We start from the raw sequence: 17,303 nt of genomic DNA on the forward strand, positions 1-17,303 counted from the left end.
CTCTTGGAAGGGAGTTGTTATTCTCTAGTATGTCTCTTGCCATTACATTTATAGATAAGTCCCTGTAAAGTAGAGACATACACTAAAACACAGCCAGAATTCTGAAATGGAAGAATTTTACAGAACTGTTAAGAGACTTGTTTCTGCCATGAGGCAGAGGCAAGCCAGGTGACTGCTTCGAGTCTTGTAAGCACAAGATGATGCCTCAAGATATTTTCATAGGCTAAAACAAACACTGAGAGAGGTAGACCTAATTGAGTGCCTATGTAGAGGGTTTGATCTCAAGTGCAAGAAATAGGACTTTATTTCTTATAACAGTTCATTTCTATTTAGGGCCTCAATTCTGAAAGTGGGGAGCATGCAAACTTGACCTCTATCAATGTAAGGTACCTCTTAGGGTTACATTAAATTTCTGGGATCATTATTGGGTGGAGGGAAGGAGAGTCTCCAACCTATTCAGTTCTCTAATACCCACTCCCTCCAACTCCCTACCTGGGACAAGGCCGTGGGTGAAGGGGCCCTTTTTGGTGACCGACTACTGTCTAAACTCTTTTGATTCCTCTTCCTAACTCCCTCCTCCCTCCAACTTCCTTGTTTTGCTGCCCAGTAAATCTTTACCTAGTGTTTGGTGGGAGAGGGAGTGGGGTGATGATTGAGAAACTTAGTTCTGACTAATCACATGTTCTTCTAAGTCTTCTGCCTTATAGCGGCATTTACACTTTTTTTTTAAGAAATTGTTTGTTTGTTTGTTTAGTGCATACGCTGGCACACACGAGTGCATGTGAGCAAGGGAGGGGCAGAGAGAGAGGAAGAGAGAATCCCAGGCAGGCTACACACTGTCAGTGCAGAGTTCGATACAGGGCTCGAACTCACAACTGTGAGATCATGACCTGAGCTGAAATCAAAAGAGTCCCACACTCAACCCACTGAGCCATCCAGGTGCCCCACATTTACACTTTTGAAACTCAAGGTCAAGGGTTTGACCCTTTGCTATCTGTCTACTGTTCTATTAGCCTTCCCTGGAAAAGAATGAATGCTTGGTTTTATGGGCTCCATGAGCTAAGAATGGTTTTTACATTTTTAAATGGTTATAAGAAAATCCAAAGAATATTTTGTTATGCATGGAAATTACATGAAATTCAAATTTCAGTGTCCAAAATTAAAGTTTTATCATGTCCATTCATTTGTATATTGTGTATGGCTGCTTTCACACTACAAATGCAAAGCTGAGTAGTTGGGTCAGAGACCTTATGGCCTGCAAAGCCCGAAATGTTTACTGTCTGGCCCTTGAATAAAAGTTTGCCACTTTCCATGCTGATAGTGCTCTTAAAAACATGGTGAATGTTTCTGACACTCACTGAATTTTTTGTAAGAAGCTTAGCAAGCACCAACCCCACAAAGTGGCACAGTACAAGAAGGGCAAGAATTCTCTGATGCCCAGGGGAAGCAGTGTTATGACAGGAAGTAAAGTGGCTATGCTATGGTGGGCAGATAGAGCCGATTTTGGGGGAAAAGGCTAAAAACTACAAAGAAGGTTGTGCTGAGACTTGAATGTGTTGATCCCAACAGCAGATCTAAGACAGTTCTGGCTATCAAGAGATGCAAGCATTTTGAACGAGGAGGGGATAATAAGAGAAAGGGACAAGTAATCCCGTCCTTTGTTTCACATTTTGTCTTATTATGAAGACAGTAAAATCTTGAGGTTATGTTAAAAAAAATAACAATACCCTAGTCTAGCTTAATTAGAGAAATGAGTCACTATTAATCCATTTACTTGAACTTATAGCAAAGACCTCCCTGCCTTTCTGTCACTATTGTTGGGCACCTACTAAAGGCAAACAATATTAATAGGTAATGTTTCAAAATGTTATCTACATGAATTACACATTGTAAAAATCAATGGAGGTACAAGAAATTATTATGGAACATCCTGCCTTCCAGGGGCTTGTAGTTAAAGGACAGGGAAATAGAGGTGTAAACAGGTAAATAGATATACAACATGGTAATGCTCCTGAGATAGAGTACACAGAAGTGGGCAAGGATTGCTGACGAAGGTTGTGAGCTCAATTTATAACACAAGTTTGAGGTGCCAAAGAGATAGTCCATGAAGATAACCAATAAATAGATAAATATTCTCCACATGGTGTTAGCCTTGTAGGATCACCTGAAGGATTGGCTAGTTCCCTTTGATACTTCATAGTCTAAATAACTTAGCTAAAAGGGGATGAAAAGCAACCTCAGTTCTCTAATTTTGATTCTTCAGGGGGTCTTCTTTTGCTCTACCAAACTTGTTGCATGGTTTTCCTGGAAGTTAAGATGAAAAGTAGCAACAGCCAGCATTTACTGAACTTGAACTCTATTCCAGGATCTAGGCTAGCTTCTTACACTGATCATCCCCACAACCATATGAGGTAGGGGCTTGTCTTATTCCTACTTTAGGTATGGGAATAATGAGGCACAGAGAAGATAAGGAACTTGCCCAAGGTTGCATAACTAGAGAGTGGCAGAACCAGGCTTTGAATTCTAGAGCCTGTGCTCTTAGTCACATGGCTTTCCTGCATAGCTACCTGTCACTTTGAAATAAAGAACCTCCTGGGGCACCTGGGTGGCTCAGTTGGTTGAGTGTCCGACTTCAGCTCAGGTCATGATCTCACAGTCCATGAGTTTGAGCCCCGCATTGGGCTCTGTGCTGACAGCTCAGACCCTGGAGCCTGCTTTGGATTCTGTGTCTCCCTCTCTCTCTGCCCCTCCCCTGCTCATGTTCTGTCTCTCTCTGTCTCAAAAATAAATAAAAACATTAAAAAAAGTTTTTTAAAGAAATAAAGAACCTCCTTCAAGTAATATCTCCTGGAGGCAGAGGTGAGGTGGAAGATCAAATCTGTATTCCTTTGTATCTCCTCCTCTTCTTGCCTCTGACTTCCTATCACCCTACAAAGAGGCAAAGACACACTTTATGCATGATCCAGATAAATTGATGATATAGCAAAAGTTGAGAATAAAAGCCTTATTCTGGCTTTTTCTGACTGGACTTGGGTCATCTGGATAGAAATGGTAATTCACCTTTTTCTGTGTGAGTGGTTATATTCAGAGGGAGCATGATAGAAGGGATAGGATACAGGCTTTGGATAGAAAGCTGTTCTTTCATTTTTCAAATATTTTTTGGGTGCCCAAAGTGATACAGAGTCTAAAAGAGTCCTAGCAGTTTAAGTTTGAAAAACCTGGCTTGACGTCTTTCGAGTTCTACATCCTTATTTCTATAACGGAGCAGATATTTACCTAACCCAAAGGATGGTTATGAAGGTTATATAAGATAACAAATATTCTTTCAGCTCCTTCATTTCCGCCTGCTTCTGAGTTACCAAGTCTCACAATGGTAGAGTAGCACCAGCAGGGGGAGCAGAGAACAAGAATTTCAACCAGAAAACACTTGGTTTCTGAAAATCTATTCAGAGATATTGATGGTAGAATTACTTTCTATTTTCTAAACCTTCTTCTAGCCTATAATCTCTCCTAATTATGCCAAATAAAGGAGTTTTGTATTATCAGCATCATCCTATGACCAGGACACTAAACAAAGGGCACCAGGTGTCCTATTGGAATAAAATCCTATTGACTCAAAATCTAAGACTAATCTAAGGATTTCATTTGGGTTTTCAAATTTACCTAAATTCCACATTTGCAAAAGGATTGACTGTGGAGTTGTGTTTTGTTTGTATCCTGCTTGTCCCAGGCTTTAAGCATAGGGTTGCTATGTACACAAATGTCACAGTTATTTAGTCAACAAGTCCAGCAGGATCTTCACTTGGTAATTGACCAAATGATGCACAGATTCACATGTAAGTGTAATCTAAACAATTGTAAAGTTCAGATCACATTTCTGACTTAAATGAACAGGGGTAAATAAACAAGTTGTGTCATGAATTTATTTTAGAGAACAGTCTTTAAAGTATGTCATAAAATCAGTATAGTTTTACCCTCATCTTCTTGACACTCTTTAAACACATTGCTCTACAGCAAAGCTGATATTCAGGATAATGAAACAATAGGAGGCTTTGGAGTCATGCTAATCACCAAATACATATCATTTACTCCCTGACAGCAGATAAATTCATGCATGGTACATAACTCTTAATTATGCAAAGCCAGAGACTCTATGCCTTAATTATTTTGACTAAATGAAGTTTGTTGTACTTGAAAATATGAAATGGCATTTCTTTTCAAATACACCAAAATTGGAACTTTTCCCTCAGTCATACTAGTGTTCTCTCATTGTTCAAATTACTGAGTTTTTATTATAATGTTCACAGGTGCTATCATGTCATGTGATTTCATTAACAAACCTTGTACCTATGCCTCTCCTAAGTCAGTTGGTAACTTACCATTGGTATTTAAGGATGGTTAGTTTGTTTAGATATTCACTTTTTACCTTAGGCTCACATAAGACTGAGGCCTATTGTAGTAACAAATCTTCCATTTAGAGTTGCATTTTTTCATTTAAAAGGAGACACCCATAAATCTGAAGTTTTTCTTTTTCCACAGTTGTTTTTCCACCCTAGATGCTTATTAAATTTCAGCATGGAAAACTTACATTTTATATTCATCATCACTGATGTAAATTTTACTCTAGGAGGCACTGAATTACAAGGAGCCAAACAGATGCATCTCTCTTAGTTGGACATTTGTCTATTTAGCAACTTATAAAAGGTAAGAGGACATTTTCAGGAAACATCTCTCCATTCTGAAACCATATGGTAACAAATATTAAAACTAGAGTGGTTTGAGGGGTGTCAGTGGGTAGAACACATGACTGTTAATCTTGGGGCCATGAGTTCAAGCCCATATTGGGCATAGGGATTACTTTTAAAAAACCCAACAAACTATAGTGGTTTGAATATCAAACAGATAAAAACATGTAAAGTAGATCATCATAAGTCCATTGTGGGTTAGCTTTTCTTTCATTTACTTACATGCTAAAGTACAGTGAAAGTTAGCTTACCTTCCAAGTTTGGTTTGTTTTAGACTTATATCTCATTTCACAGGAAACCTTTTCTATTGTTGTTTGACTATTCCAGTGAATCACGGTCTTGGGTACTGTCGTATTTATGTCCTCAGCCCTGGAAATGATGGATGCAGAAGGTATCACTAGAAAAAATAATAATAAATAAAAACCCAGCAGTTTAAAACTTGCCTAGGGAGAAATCATAATCTTTATATCCATATATAGACATGTTAAAACTCAAAGTACTAAAAAAACAATGTCATGATCTAATTAATAAGTAATGATATTTTTCTTTTTTAACCTATTATGTAAGAGAAAACTGCTGCTGTTAAGTGAAATTCTATTTAACCTGTTTTCCATTTCTTTTAAATGGGACTTTTGTAGTCCACCTTTCCTCCACCCCCTATTCCCTTATAATCCTAAACTAGTGAAATTCCAAAGCCTGGCCTTATTAACAAAAAGAGTAAAAAAGAGATAAAGAAGGTATCTCTTTCTTCCTGCATGTATTTAGGGGAAAATGAAGTTTTGCATTCTAAATTTAGATCAGGGGAATCTGATTTGATAAGACATTAAATCGATACCTTTCACAATAATATTTTTATTATCTTAATTAAATCTATTGCTAATTTATTTTGTTCTCTATTAAAATAAATCCATACTTGAAACTATGATTTGAACAAAGCAAGTCTCACAAGACTCTAAGACTTTACCAATTATTGTCATGTATTATCTTACTAGTTGTTTTGTTGTACTAAGAGTAGTGGTGTAACTGGAATCTCTGTATTTCTAAACTGTATTAATTCTTATATGCTTGCAGTGTCTGAACAGAATAAAATCATTGGTACTTCTCATTTCTCCTATATGCACAACAGAACAATGAAAACCTATGACTTTGTTAGACGAATTATTTAACAAAGAACTGAATAGCCTTGTATGTGTGTTTTTAAGGACCATTACTGTAGCTTAATACTCTCTATGATTAGTTTCCTTTTCATTTATCCTAGGCGTATAAAGTATTCTTTGGGAATATCACTGTTTTATTATTAATGACTTATTATCTAAAATTATATACCCAGATGTATGATTTATAGAGAAATATAAAAATTAAATATTTGATGTTTAGTAGGACAGTCTTATAATCCTTGGGCTAAAGCTAGCATAGGAAAGAAGTAGTAGCAAAATGAGTCTAATTAAAGATTTTATCATCTGAATTTCACAGTTGATTTCCTTTCGCTAGTGTAAGTTTCTTGTAATAAGTATCAGTATTCACAGGTTCTGTAGTCAGGGAAATGATTCCCAGGGCTCTGAGACCACTTGGGACCATTTAAAGCACTCTCAGGCTAAATTACCCGCCCACTCTTATCTCCCATCTCTGAGTCTGGCCTGTCATTAGTTTAGTAGCACAAGCATTCGGAGACCCTTCTGCAGAAAGAAATACTCTGGGGAGGAAGAAAAAGTCTTTAGTCCTATGAGAAATGTAAATAGAACAGCAAGTCAGATTTAAGATAGTCTTAGTGATTATAATGATAATAAAATATCATTATATTTTAATGATAATGCTTTGGTAGAGGGAAAAATAACCCTAGCTTGACAGTAGCTAGGCCTCCAGTCATCTGAGTCCTTAGCGCTTGGAAATCCCTTTTAGAAACTTCCTCGTGACTTTATCTCCCCCAACTCCACAGTATATAAGCAGTCACTCTTTACCACCCCAGTGCAGCTCTTTGTGCCCACAGGTCTCATCCCTGTGCTTTAATAAAGATCAACTTTTTGCACCAAAGACGTCTTCAAGAATCTTTTCTTGGCCATCAGCTGCGAATCTCCACACTCCAAAACCCCATCATTAGCACAGAGCAGGTCAATGCGATAGAGGGCTAAACCTTTAGGTTTGAATGATCTCATATTTTTTCAAATAAACCTGTTATATAATAAGTACTTGAATATGTACTTTGGTACACCACTCAAAGTTGAATGTTTGCTCTCATTGCTTAGGTTTCAAACATTCCCATCAGATCTTACATTTTTAAAAACTGTCAAATCCATCTACATGCCATGTGTTTAGTTTCAACTTATATTGAAATAACCAGATTTGTAGTTGTTTAGTATCTTTCCAACAACATATATTTACCTATACAAGAATTAATTTTCAGAATGGTTATTTTATTTTCAAAAAGGTAAAAAATTTACCTATGTGAGAATTAATGTTAAAATGGCAGCCAGGGAGTGCCTGGGTGGCTCAGTTGGTTAAGTGTCCGACTCTTGATTTCGGGGATCAAGCCCTGTGTCGGTCTCTGTGCTGACAGTGCAGAACCTGCTTGGGATTCTCTCTCCACCCCCCCTCTGCCCCTCCCCTGCTCATACACATTCTCTAAAAATAAATAAATAAATTTTAAAAAATGGCAGCCAGAAGGCACTGCACTTTCTGTACTGGCATTTATTTCTCTACAGGAGAAGCTGAAGTATCCCTCTCACATGTCACTTTGGCACAGTGTTACTGCACTATTAACTCTGCCTTTCAGCACAGCCTCCCTAACTTAATTAAAGCCCAACCCCATAGCTGTTATGTGAAAATTGTTCTCAGGAGAGCCCTCTGTCCTCAGTTGCATAGAAAGTTTCATTTATCTAACTTGCAGTGCCTTATTCTTAAAGTGTCACAAGTGAGTATAGCTCATCCATTAATTATCTGGTGACTTTGTTGGGTGGAGCCTCCTACACAGTCAACCTGTATTTTCTACCTGATTTTTAAGAGTCTGTTTTGAGATTTTTTTTTTTTAAAGGGGGCAGAATAACAATCCCAAACAAGAGGCTCCCTGGTTCACAGTGTGGGAATTCGATTTGGAGGTGGCTGCCAGATGCGATTTTCCCTTTATGGGAGGTGAGGCGGTGATTAACTACTGCAAGTCAGCGAGATGAAATCTGGCTCTCCTCCTTACTAGTTATGTAAACTTGAGAAAATTGTTTTATCTCTTTCTTCATCTGTAAAATGGGCACAGTTGTACCATGTATGATTGTTTCCAGAATTAAGTGTGATTTGCATGTTAATTGTCTGGAACATTGTAGGCATTTAATAAATGAATGTGAAGATAATAAGATCATCAGCTCACAGTGATAATAATAACTGTAATACTACTGATAATAATTTAGTTCTAAAAAATGATATTGCCAAAATGATACAATACATGATAGCCTTTAAACATCATTAATCCACTGAGGGGAACCTGTTTTAAGAAAAGAGCATATTACAAAAAAAAGGGGGGGAGCATATTATGTCAGCCTACCTCAAACTATAAATTTACAAAAATGTGTACATCGTGGTCAAGAGAACTATAACTCCACGAATATGTAATACAGTGGAATACATCACCATCATCAGCAGTGTTTGTTTTCAAATCCAATATTCAGAGCATTAAGGACAGACTTTTAGACCAATCCTGTTAGTTGGGATAGTTAAGTTTAGTTGAGACAGGAGTTGAGAAGTTGATATATTAGTTCCAGTAAAAGACCCCAGTGATCCCCAAAGAATATCCATGTTGTACCCCAAGAGAAGATGTCACATCCCCCAGATCATTAATCAGCAGGAAAGTTGTCTGACACATAACAATGTGCATTTAAATGAAGACTGAAGATAGAAGTTGAGGATATTGGAATTAGAGCTCCCTAGCTCCATAGTCTCAAATTTTGATGCCGCCTAGCGTTGGTTCCCTCAAATAGAAACCATAATCTCTTCTACAAAATAGGGTTGTTATGAGGGTTAAATAAGGTAATTTATGTAAAAGTAGTTAGCACTGAAAAAAAGTGCTCCATAAATGTTAGCTTACTGAAAGCATCCTTAATAAAAACAGAAATAACTGGCATTAGGATGTCCAAATAGAGGGTGATTCACTTGGTGCTCTTTGGCTAAATTTTGACTTCAGGACTGGGATGTAGCTGTAAAAAGCTCAGGGGCAATTACCTTTTGGACTTTATCTTAAGGAAATGCAAAAAACTACTTTGAAAATATTTATCCAAAAGGTTGTTCATGGCAGTAAAGTTTATAATGGTGAAAATTTGAAAACAACCTAAATCTCTAACAATAAGGGACTAAAGACATACATTAAAAATAATATCTTAGATTAAATCAAGAGAATGTTTATTTTATAAGTTTTAAAAAGCAAGGCCTAAAATATCTGAAGCAAAAAATGCTAACATTTGTAAAATCTGGCTGGTAAATATAGAGATGTTTACATAATTCACCAATTTTTATGTTTTTTTTTAACTTAAAAACCTATAACTTCCAAATAGTGTATACAGCAGAATTCTTTAGTATGTTGTACTCACAACATAAGACTCATCACAGTTTATTATAATCCTTGTTTGTTTCCATCTTCCCTGATAGATTGTAAGATACTTAAGGCAGTGGATACCTTGCTTATCTTATTCTCCCTAGCTCTTAAAACAATGCTTGAATATAAGAAGTTTTCAATAAATATGTGTAAAACCACATGCACCAATGTAGAAATGAGACTGGAAGGATATACAACAAAATGGTAGCAGTACTTATCTTTGTGTTGTGTTGGGTTGGTTCATTATGAGTAATTCTTGTTTTCCATATCATGATCTGCAGGAACTTCAGGGGAACACCTTTCACATCTCGACTTCATTTGACTACGTCAACACAAATTAGCTGTTTATTCATAAAGACATACTACTTCTCATTCTTTACCTATATCATCCAGATTAATTTGCAGTTGTTTTGACTTCTCTGTGCCCAATGCATTTGCAGCTTGGACCCAAACCAAATATTTCCTGCCACCTTGCAATGAATCAGTGGAGATGTTAATATAACTTGACGAAAGATATTGTTGCTCTTCTTCTGTCTCTAAACTTAAAAAAAAAAAAAAAGATTATGATAACTGGTTATGTTGGTTTGAATTAGTTACTCCTCAATTTTTTGATGCTACTTTTTTAGCCTGCTTTCAGAATACATTTACTTAAAAATCAATTAAAATTGATTTCATTTTGAAAAATTTTAAAAAATAGATTCAAGGCTACCCAGGGCCACACTGTGACTCTCATGGATATTAAGCCCTTTTGCCTTCATGGACCCATTCTTCCATCAAGAAAAAAAAAAAAAGCATATATATGTGTGGATATATATATATATATATATATATATGTTCATGTAGATTATGGTTTACAACTGTCAATATAAAAGCAAATATATTAACGTTACATATTAAAACATTTTCTTTGACCTAAGGTTTATTTTTTTTCTTCTGATATTAAATGAAATTAAACATTTACATGGACTCCTGAAAGTATCATGAGCCCTGGGCACTGTGCCTACTGTGCCTTCTGCACAAGTCGACTCTGGACAGAGCTTGAAATAAATGAACACCCTCTAGGAGGGAGCATTGCGTAGGAGATCAGTAATGGGGCTTTGAGTCAGACATTTCTACCAGATCTAGAGTAAGGGGTAAGAATGGCATGAAGGGTCAAGATAGGATTAAGATCTGGATGGGGTAGGGAAAGACCAGACTTCCAGGCAGGAAAAACCCCAGCATGTTCCAAAACAAATAAATGAAATGGTGTGTCATTTTCCAGAAAGTTCAGCAAGTTCATACTCTGGAGCATGAATTTGCAAGCAGTAACTTGAAGTAGAGCAGACCAGATCAGAAAGACTTCCTGTGGATTTTGAAAACAGAACTGACTGGATCTGGTGGCCCATCACTTAACTATAAAGGAGGTCATTTGCTGCTAAAAGGGATGGAGAAGATAGAGGGTAGAACCGAATTTGGAGAGATAGAGGTTTTTTTGTTTTTTGTTTTTTTCAATTTTTATATGAGAGAAAGAGAGCAAGTGCAAGCAGGGGAGAGGGCAGAGGAGGGGAGAGAGAGAATCTTAAGCAGGCTCTACGCTCAGCATGGAGTCCAATGTGGGACTTAACCCCACAACCCTGGAATCATGACCTGAGCCAAAATCAAGAGTTGGACGCTTAACCAAACTGAGCCACTCAGGTGCCCCAAGAGATAGAGCTATTGAATCATCACTTCAAATTATGTTTATCTAAGTTTTTATAATTGAATGTGTGACAGTCTCTAATCAGCCAATTTAATAAAAAAGTTAAATTTCACTAAGGTGAAATTTCAAATATTATTTGTTAAGGCTAAAATTCTTTTTTTTTTTTTTAATTTTTTTTTTAACGTTTATTTATTTTTGAGACAGAGAGAGACAGAGCATGAACGGGGGAGGGTCAGAGAGAGGGAGACACAGAATCTGAAATAGGCTCCGGGCTCTGAGCTGTCAGCACAGAACCCGACGCGGGGCTTGAACTCACTGACTGCGAGATCATGACCTGAGCCGAAGTCGGACGCTTAACCGACTGAGCCACCCAGGCACCCCTGTTAAGGCTAAAATTCTAAATTTTATTAATCTTCACTGGCTTTTGTCAGCAAGTTTGAGCCTCTTTTTTATATCTGTTAAAACTTTCCGGGGCTCCTAGCTGGTGCAGGCAGTAGAGCATGCCACTCTTAATCTGGGGGTCATGAGTTGGAGCTCCGTGTTGGGCAGACAGATTACTTAATCAGTTAAAAATTTCTACTCCACTATATTTTTAGGGGGTAAGGGTTGGGGGTAGTGGTGGGGGGAGTACTGAGAAATGTTTATTCCTTTCTTCTCTTGTTTCTGTGAGGAGAGACTGTCCTTAAACCTCCCTGGTTCTATCTCGTCCCTCCCTTGCTCACTCATCCCTCTTGAAGGTGAGCATGATTCTACTCATGAAGAACTGGCCACATGCATCTCAGTCCCTTCCTCTCTCTTGTTTTCCCTTGGGAGTCATAAGACCACAGAAATGACCTTTATTGGTCTTCTCTGATAAGCTGTAAGATTTAGAGGAGTTGGTCTCCAAGTGGGGATGTGCAGCTGTCTAATACCAGCTGTGATTGAGGGCAAGAGCAGTAAGTCTGGGAAGACCAATGTTAGAAAGTTTACTATTGCTACATACCAAAACCATGCTCTCCATTAACAAGCTTCATTTGTAATAAATATTATAAAATATTTTAAACATTTAAAGTTATTTAAATATTTAAATATATATTTTAAAATATTTAAACATAACTATTATTATATTTCTATTTCACCTGCTGGCTTTTTGGTTTCTCTCAGTTGGTTTAGAACTCATGAGGAAAATCTGCAGAGATAAACATTGAGCCACCTGAGACACTTACACACCATTATCTATAGCTGGATCTATTCATAACATGAAAGTGTTTTCACTAGACTTCACTAAGTTTACATTTTTTGAACCCTGAACTACCAATTCCTTTTATGTCCTTTTCTTAAGCTTCTCAGTTGTATTTTCTACATCTCTGGCAGCTACATCCAAGTTACCATTTCCACTTGTTCTTTAAGCCTTTTCTTATGCCTTTAGTTTTCCCATGAAACTACCCTTCTTTTTTTTTTCTTTTCTCTTTTTTAAAGAGAGAGAGAGAAAGAGAGTGCAAGTGGGAGAGGGGTAGAGAGAGAGGGAGAAAGAATTCCAAGCAGTCTCCATGCCTAGCGCAGAGCCCATCCTGGGGCTCAATCTTACTACCAGTAGATCATAACCTAAGCCAAAATCAAGAGTTGGAGGCTCAACTGACTGATCCACCCAGGCGCCCTGAAACTACTCTTCTAAAATGGCATCCTTTCCAAGGTGAAGTCCTGAATCCTCTTTGTAGCCTCTGTCCCTCTTGATTACTTATAATTCTTAACTTCCCTTGGCTACCTGGACTCTGTCTTCTGGGTGAGAGAGCCTACCTACATCTTTTTCTTACACCTGCTTAGTGACATCTTTTCTCCTCCAACCCTCCACTTGGATTGCTCTCCATACTCCTCTAACCCCACCACAGGGAGGGTCAACTCTTGACCCTCTTGGTGCTTGCCTTTTCCCTCAGCTCACTCACCTTGGTTTCTATTACTATTTCATGTGCACAGCTACTGAATATCTGCAGTCTCACTGGGAGATGCATTTGGATATCTGCCTAAGACAGAACTATAGCATATGTATAACTGAATTATCTTTCCATGCACATCAGCACTTTTTGCTGGTATCTTCATTGTTGTCAACAGCAGGTTGCCTTTCTGATGTCCTCAGTTTGCCGTTTTTAACAACTTTTTCTCTGTTACCCTTCAACCAAAGAAGGTGAAGCATTTATTTAACTATTCCTTTCTTATTTAAAATGTTTATTTATTTTTGAGGGAGAAAGAGTGCACAAGCAGGAGAGGGGTGGTGGGGTGGGGGTGGGGGGGCTGACAGAGGATCCAAAGCAGACTCCTCGCTGACAGCAGAGAGCCCGATGTGGGGATCGAACTTACAAACTGAGAGATCATGACTTGAGGTGAAATCGGATGCTTAACCTACTGAGCCACCCAAGTGCCCCAGTTTTCTTATTTTATCTTTTGTTCCTGTTTTGATAGCTGTGGCCATGGTTTAGGCTTTATCTCTATTATCTGTTTGGTATTACTTGTAGATTCCTACATTAATTTTATTGCATTGTGGAACCTAACTTAATATAGATCTACTACTTTGGAGGGAAATAACCTTGGAATTTGAATACAGGTGAAAAGACAAGTATCCTATATTCTTAGATTTAACAAATAGAAATGCTTCACAAATTTGTATGTCATCCTTGATTAGGGGTCATGTTCATCTTCTGTGCACTATTCCAATTATAGTATTTGTGTTGCTGAGGCAAGCACTGCTTGGTTTCTTTAATACCATCAACTTTTTTCCATCCAGGGAGGCTGACTTGATAGGATTTGTGGGGAAGGAAGAGTTTAAAACTCACAATCATTTCATCCCTATAGGCTGCACTTAATGTCCTATTACCATTGTGTGTCTATTCAACATCTCCCGAATTTCTCCCAGCCAAGATTATAACTTGCCAGCCACTATGATCTGTTAGAATCCAGAGTGGATTCTGAGACACAGAACTCATGCTTGCTGAGACACAGAACTCCAGGGAGGAAAAGAGGAACCAGCCTCACACTACCAAGCAATAAATAAATTTATGAATCAAAATAATACAAAAATTATAGAATATCTATATTTTAAACCTATCCCTACCAGAGCAGGATAATCTCAGCAGGCAGTCAAAGAATCTCTCTAAGGCTGACAGGGAAACGTGGGTAGGGGTGACCGGTCTCCATAGCATGCAGGTGGCACCAACTACCCTAGTTCAGCCCAGGTTTTTAACCCTCAGTGCATGTTTTCCGGTGCTGCCTCTTTCCTCTCAGCAGCAGGAAAACTACTATGAATGCCACGAGAGGACAAGGACATGTCATAGTGATGAAAAGCAGAGGGCTTGGGTTTTTAAAAAAAAAAATCTATAGGTTCAAATCCTGGCTCTGCCCCTTGATAAAATGTGGGAATCGAGCCAGTTACTTAACCTCTATGTACTTCAGTTTACTCATCTGTGCAATAGGAAGAATAACATCGTTATCATGAGTAAAATCAGATAAGTGAGTTGGTGAGATAAGGAAGCATGGAGCAGGTGGTTTCATGCATAATAAAGGGTTTATGAAACAGATAATTATTATTAATTAAAAGGTATTTGTGACATGACTTACACATTCTAAAGAATACAAATGAAACCTTAAAAGTTGTTATATTTCAACAAGTGAAATTTCTTTTATATTACTTATAGCTGAAATCAAATCATTCCATTAAATTCAGAGGTGTTTACATAGTTCCCTTATATTGCTTCTGAAATAAGGCAGAATATAAATAAATTACAGAGAATTGCTTTTAAGGTATGCCAACCTCATGCTCAGTAAGAATTCAAATGTACAAATAAGAAAATGGCAACTATGGGTAAGTAGCAAGTAGGGCATCTTTGAATATTTTCCAGTCAGAGAAAACCACATGCATGTCCTTAATTGGTTTGCGGCTAATTCTTTTACCACAAAAATTGAGACCACAGTCAAAATGCAAATACATTCTTAAACCAACATGAACCATAGTTATTAGGTAATTTAATTCTACTTAAAGTCTACCTTCCTATTAGCACCTAGACCATGAACACTGTTTTAGATGAGGAATCTAGTAATAATGAGTGACTGACTATACTTTGGGACTATTTTTACATAAAACTTATATTACAAAGTTTCTTTTTAATTTCTTATTTCTATTTCTGTTTTTGGTGTGTTTTTATTACATAACAGATTATTTGTTGAAGGGAGTCAGCATGATTTATGTTTCTCTGAAGTTTACTATGCACCTAGCCCTAGTTGTATTTCATAGATTTTCAATAAAAAACATTGCAAATTTATGGTGATAACGGTTAATAGCATTTTCCATTTAGTTAACCACTCATTCAACAAATATTTAATTAATATCCACTATGTTCCAAGTATTACCTTGGACATTGGGACTACAACAATGAATAAAACAGATAAAGTCCTGACCTTCATGGAGCACACATTCTGGGGGAAACAAATGAATATATAATATGTCCTATGGTGATAAATGTTCAGAAGAAAAATAAAGCAAAAAAGGGTTAGGAAGTGCTAGATGCAGGAGTGGGGATTTTTTATTTTAAAAGAAGATGCGGAAGGCCTGTCTGAGAAGGTGATTTTCCTCCTCTCTGGAGGAAAAACTTTCTAGGGATATACAAAGGCCGTAAGGCAGGATCATACTTGTCCAGTTCAAAAACAGCAAGGAGGTCAGTGAGGCTTGGTGTACGTAAAGGAGATAGAAAGGGATTAAAGATGAGATCCGAGAGTTCTGGAGGAGGGAGAGATATAGAAGGTACTGTAAGGTCACAAAGAGCCTCTGGAGGACTCTGGCTTTGAAATGGGAAGTTTTGAGCAGAGGAGTGACATGATCTGAGGTGCATGTGAAAAGGCTACTTGTGAATGACTCTAGGAGGGCAAAGGTGGAGGCTAGGGCACCAGTTAGGAAGTTCTTATACTAAGTCAGATGAGGGATGATATGGCTTGGCCTGGGGTTGCAAACTGGGTAGTAAGAAGAAGTCAAATCCTATAGGTTTGGCTGATTAATTTTGTTAAGGGCATGGTAGGGAGTAATCTAGGACAACTCCAGTGATTTGGGCCCAAATAAAATGAAGAGGGAGTTGCCATTTACTGAGAAGGGGAATGCAAGTACGGAGAAAGGAAACTGGCAGTGTTTGGGTTTTGAAAATATTAGCTTTGAGATACCTTTTGGATGTCTAAGAGGAAGTGCTGAATAAGATATTAGATATATGGTAACTGCAGACAGGGGAGATATCTGGACTCAAACTAGATAAATTAGGGAGTTTTACACTATAAATTTGTGTTATATCTTTTAGGTAATGAGTGTAGATACAAATAATAGATGCTAGGAATAAAACTCTGGGGGCTTGTTACTTCACTGGAAATGAAGACACATCAGCAAGAGACTGAGAGAAAGCATCCAGGAAGGTAGGAGGAAAATCAAAAAGGAGTAGTATCCTCCAAGCTAAAAGAAGGAAGTGAAAAGCTATTAAATGCTCCTCATAAGGAAGATAAGGACTGAGAATAAACCATTTGATTTGGCAATGGGGAAGTCATTAGTGACACTGTTAAGACCTGTCTCAATGGAAAGTGAAAACTTGACTAAACTAGCTTAAAGAAAGGATGAGAGAGAAAGAGACAGAAAGTGCATACAACTCTTGGGGTGCTTGGGTGGCTCAGTTGGTTAAGTGGTCAACTCTTGGTTTTTGCTCAGGTCATGATCTTGTCATTCCATAGGTTCAAGCCTCGCATCAGGCTCTGTGCTGACAGTGGGGAACCTGCTTTGGATTCTCTCTCTGCCCCTCCTGCACTTTCTGTCTCAAAATAATAAATAAACTTAAAAAAGAGTACAGACAACTCTTGAGAAGTTTGGCCATAAAGAGGAGCAGAAAAATAGAGTAGTGGAGGGGAAAGACCAAGGGAAAGTTATATTTTTCAAGAGGGCAGACGCTGCAAGCCGATGGAATGATCCAGTAAAGATAGAAAAGGTAAGATGCAGAAGAAAGAGAGGAACATTGTGGGAGCAATGTCCTTCAGGAGGCAGGAGGGGTAAGATCTAGCCCAAGAGGTGGAGAGTTGGCCTCAGGGAAATAGTAGTTCATGCACAGTAGTAAAAAGGAAGACCAAGTATATGGATAGGGAGGTCAATGCGTCAGTAGATGGGGGAACTTATCATATTTCTCATTGCTTCTATTTTCTCAATGAAGTAGAAAGCAGGTCATCGACAGAGCACAAGGAGAGAGAAAGCATTCTGGAGGCCAGAAATGAGACAAAAAGTAATGAAATAATTACCTGGCTTAGTGGAGCAGTGACT

General features: G+C 37.8%; 1 protein-coding gene, 1 non-coding gene and 1 pseudogene across 2 annotated transcripts in view; 1 reads left to right on the forward strand and 2 right to left on the reverse strand.

Annotated features, from left to right (window-relative positions):
* The window catches only part of IL23R (interleukin 23 receptor), a 58,862-nt gene that overhangs the window by 25,488 nt on the left and 16,071 nt on the right, over positions 1-17,303 (reverse strand). The window contains exons 4-5 of the mRNA XM_049617043.1: positions 9,699-9,859; positions 4,997-5,142 (exon numbers count right to left, since the gene is read on the reverse strand). Coding sequence (XP_049473000.1) covers positions 4,997-5,142; positions 9,699-9,859 — 307 coding nt within the window. The remainder of the gene's footprint in view (positions 1-4,996; positions 5,143-9,698; positions 9,860-17,303) is intronic.
* LOC125913319 (60S ribosomal protein L36a-like) lies at positions 1,335-1,684 on the forward strand (annotated as a pseudogene).
* Positions 13,608-13,714, reverse strand: LOC125913798 (U6 spliceosomal RNA). The gene has a single exon (XR_007455095.1). It is a non-coding gene; the product is annotated as a U6 spliceosomal RNA (small nuclear RNA).

The sequence above is a fragment of the Panthera uncia genome (genome assembly GCF_023721935.1).
Source record: "Panthera uncia isolate 11264 chromosome C1 unlocalized genomic scaffold, Puncia_PCG_1.0 HiC_scaffold_4, whole genome shotgun sequence".
NCBI lineage: Eukaryota > Metazoa > Chordata > Mammalia > Carnivora > Felidae > Panthera > Panthera uncia.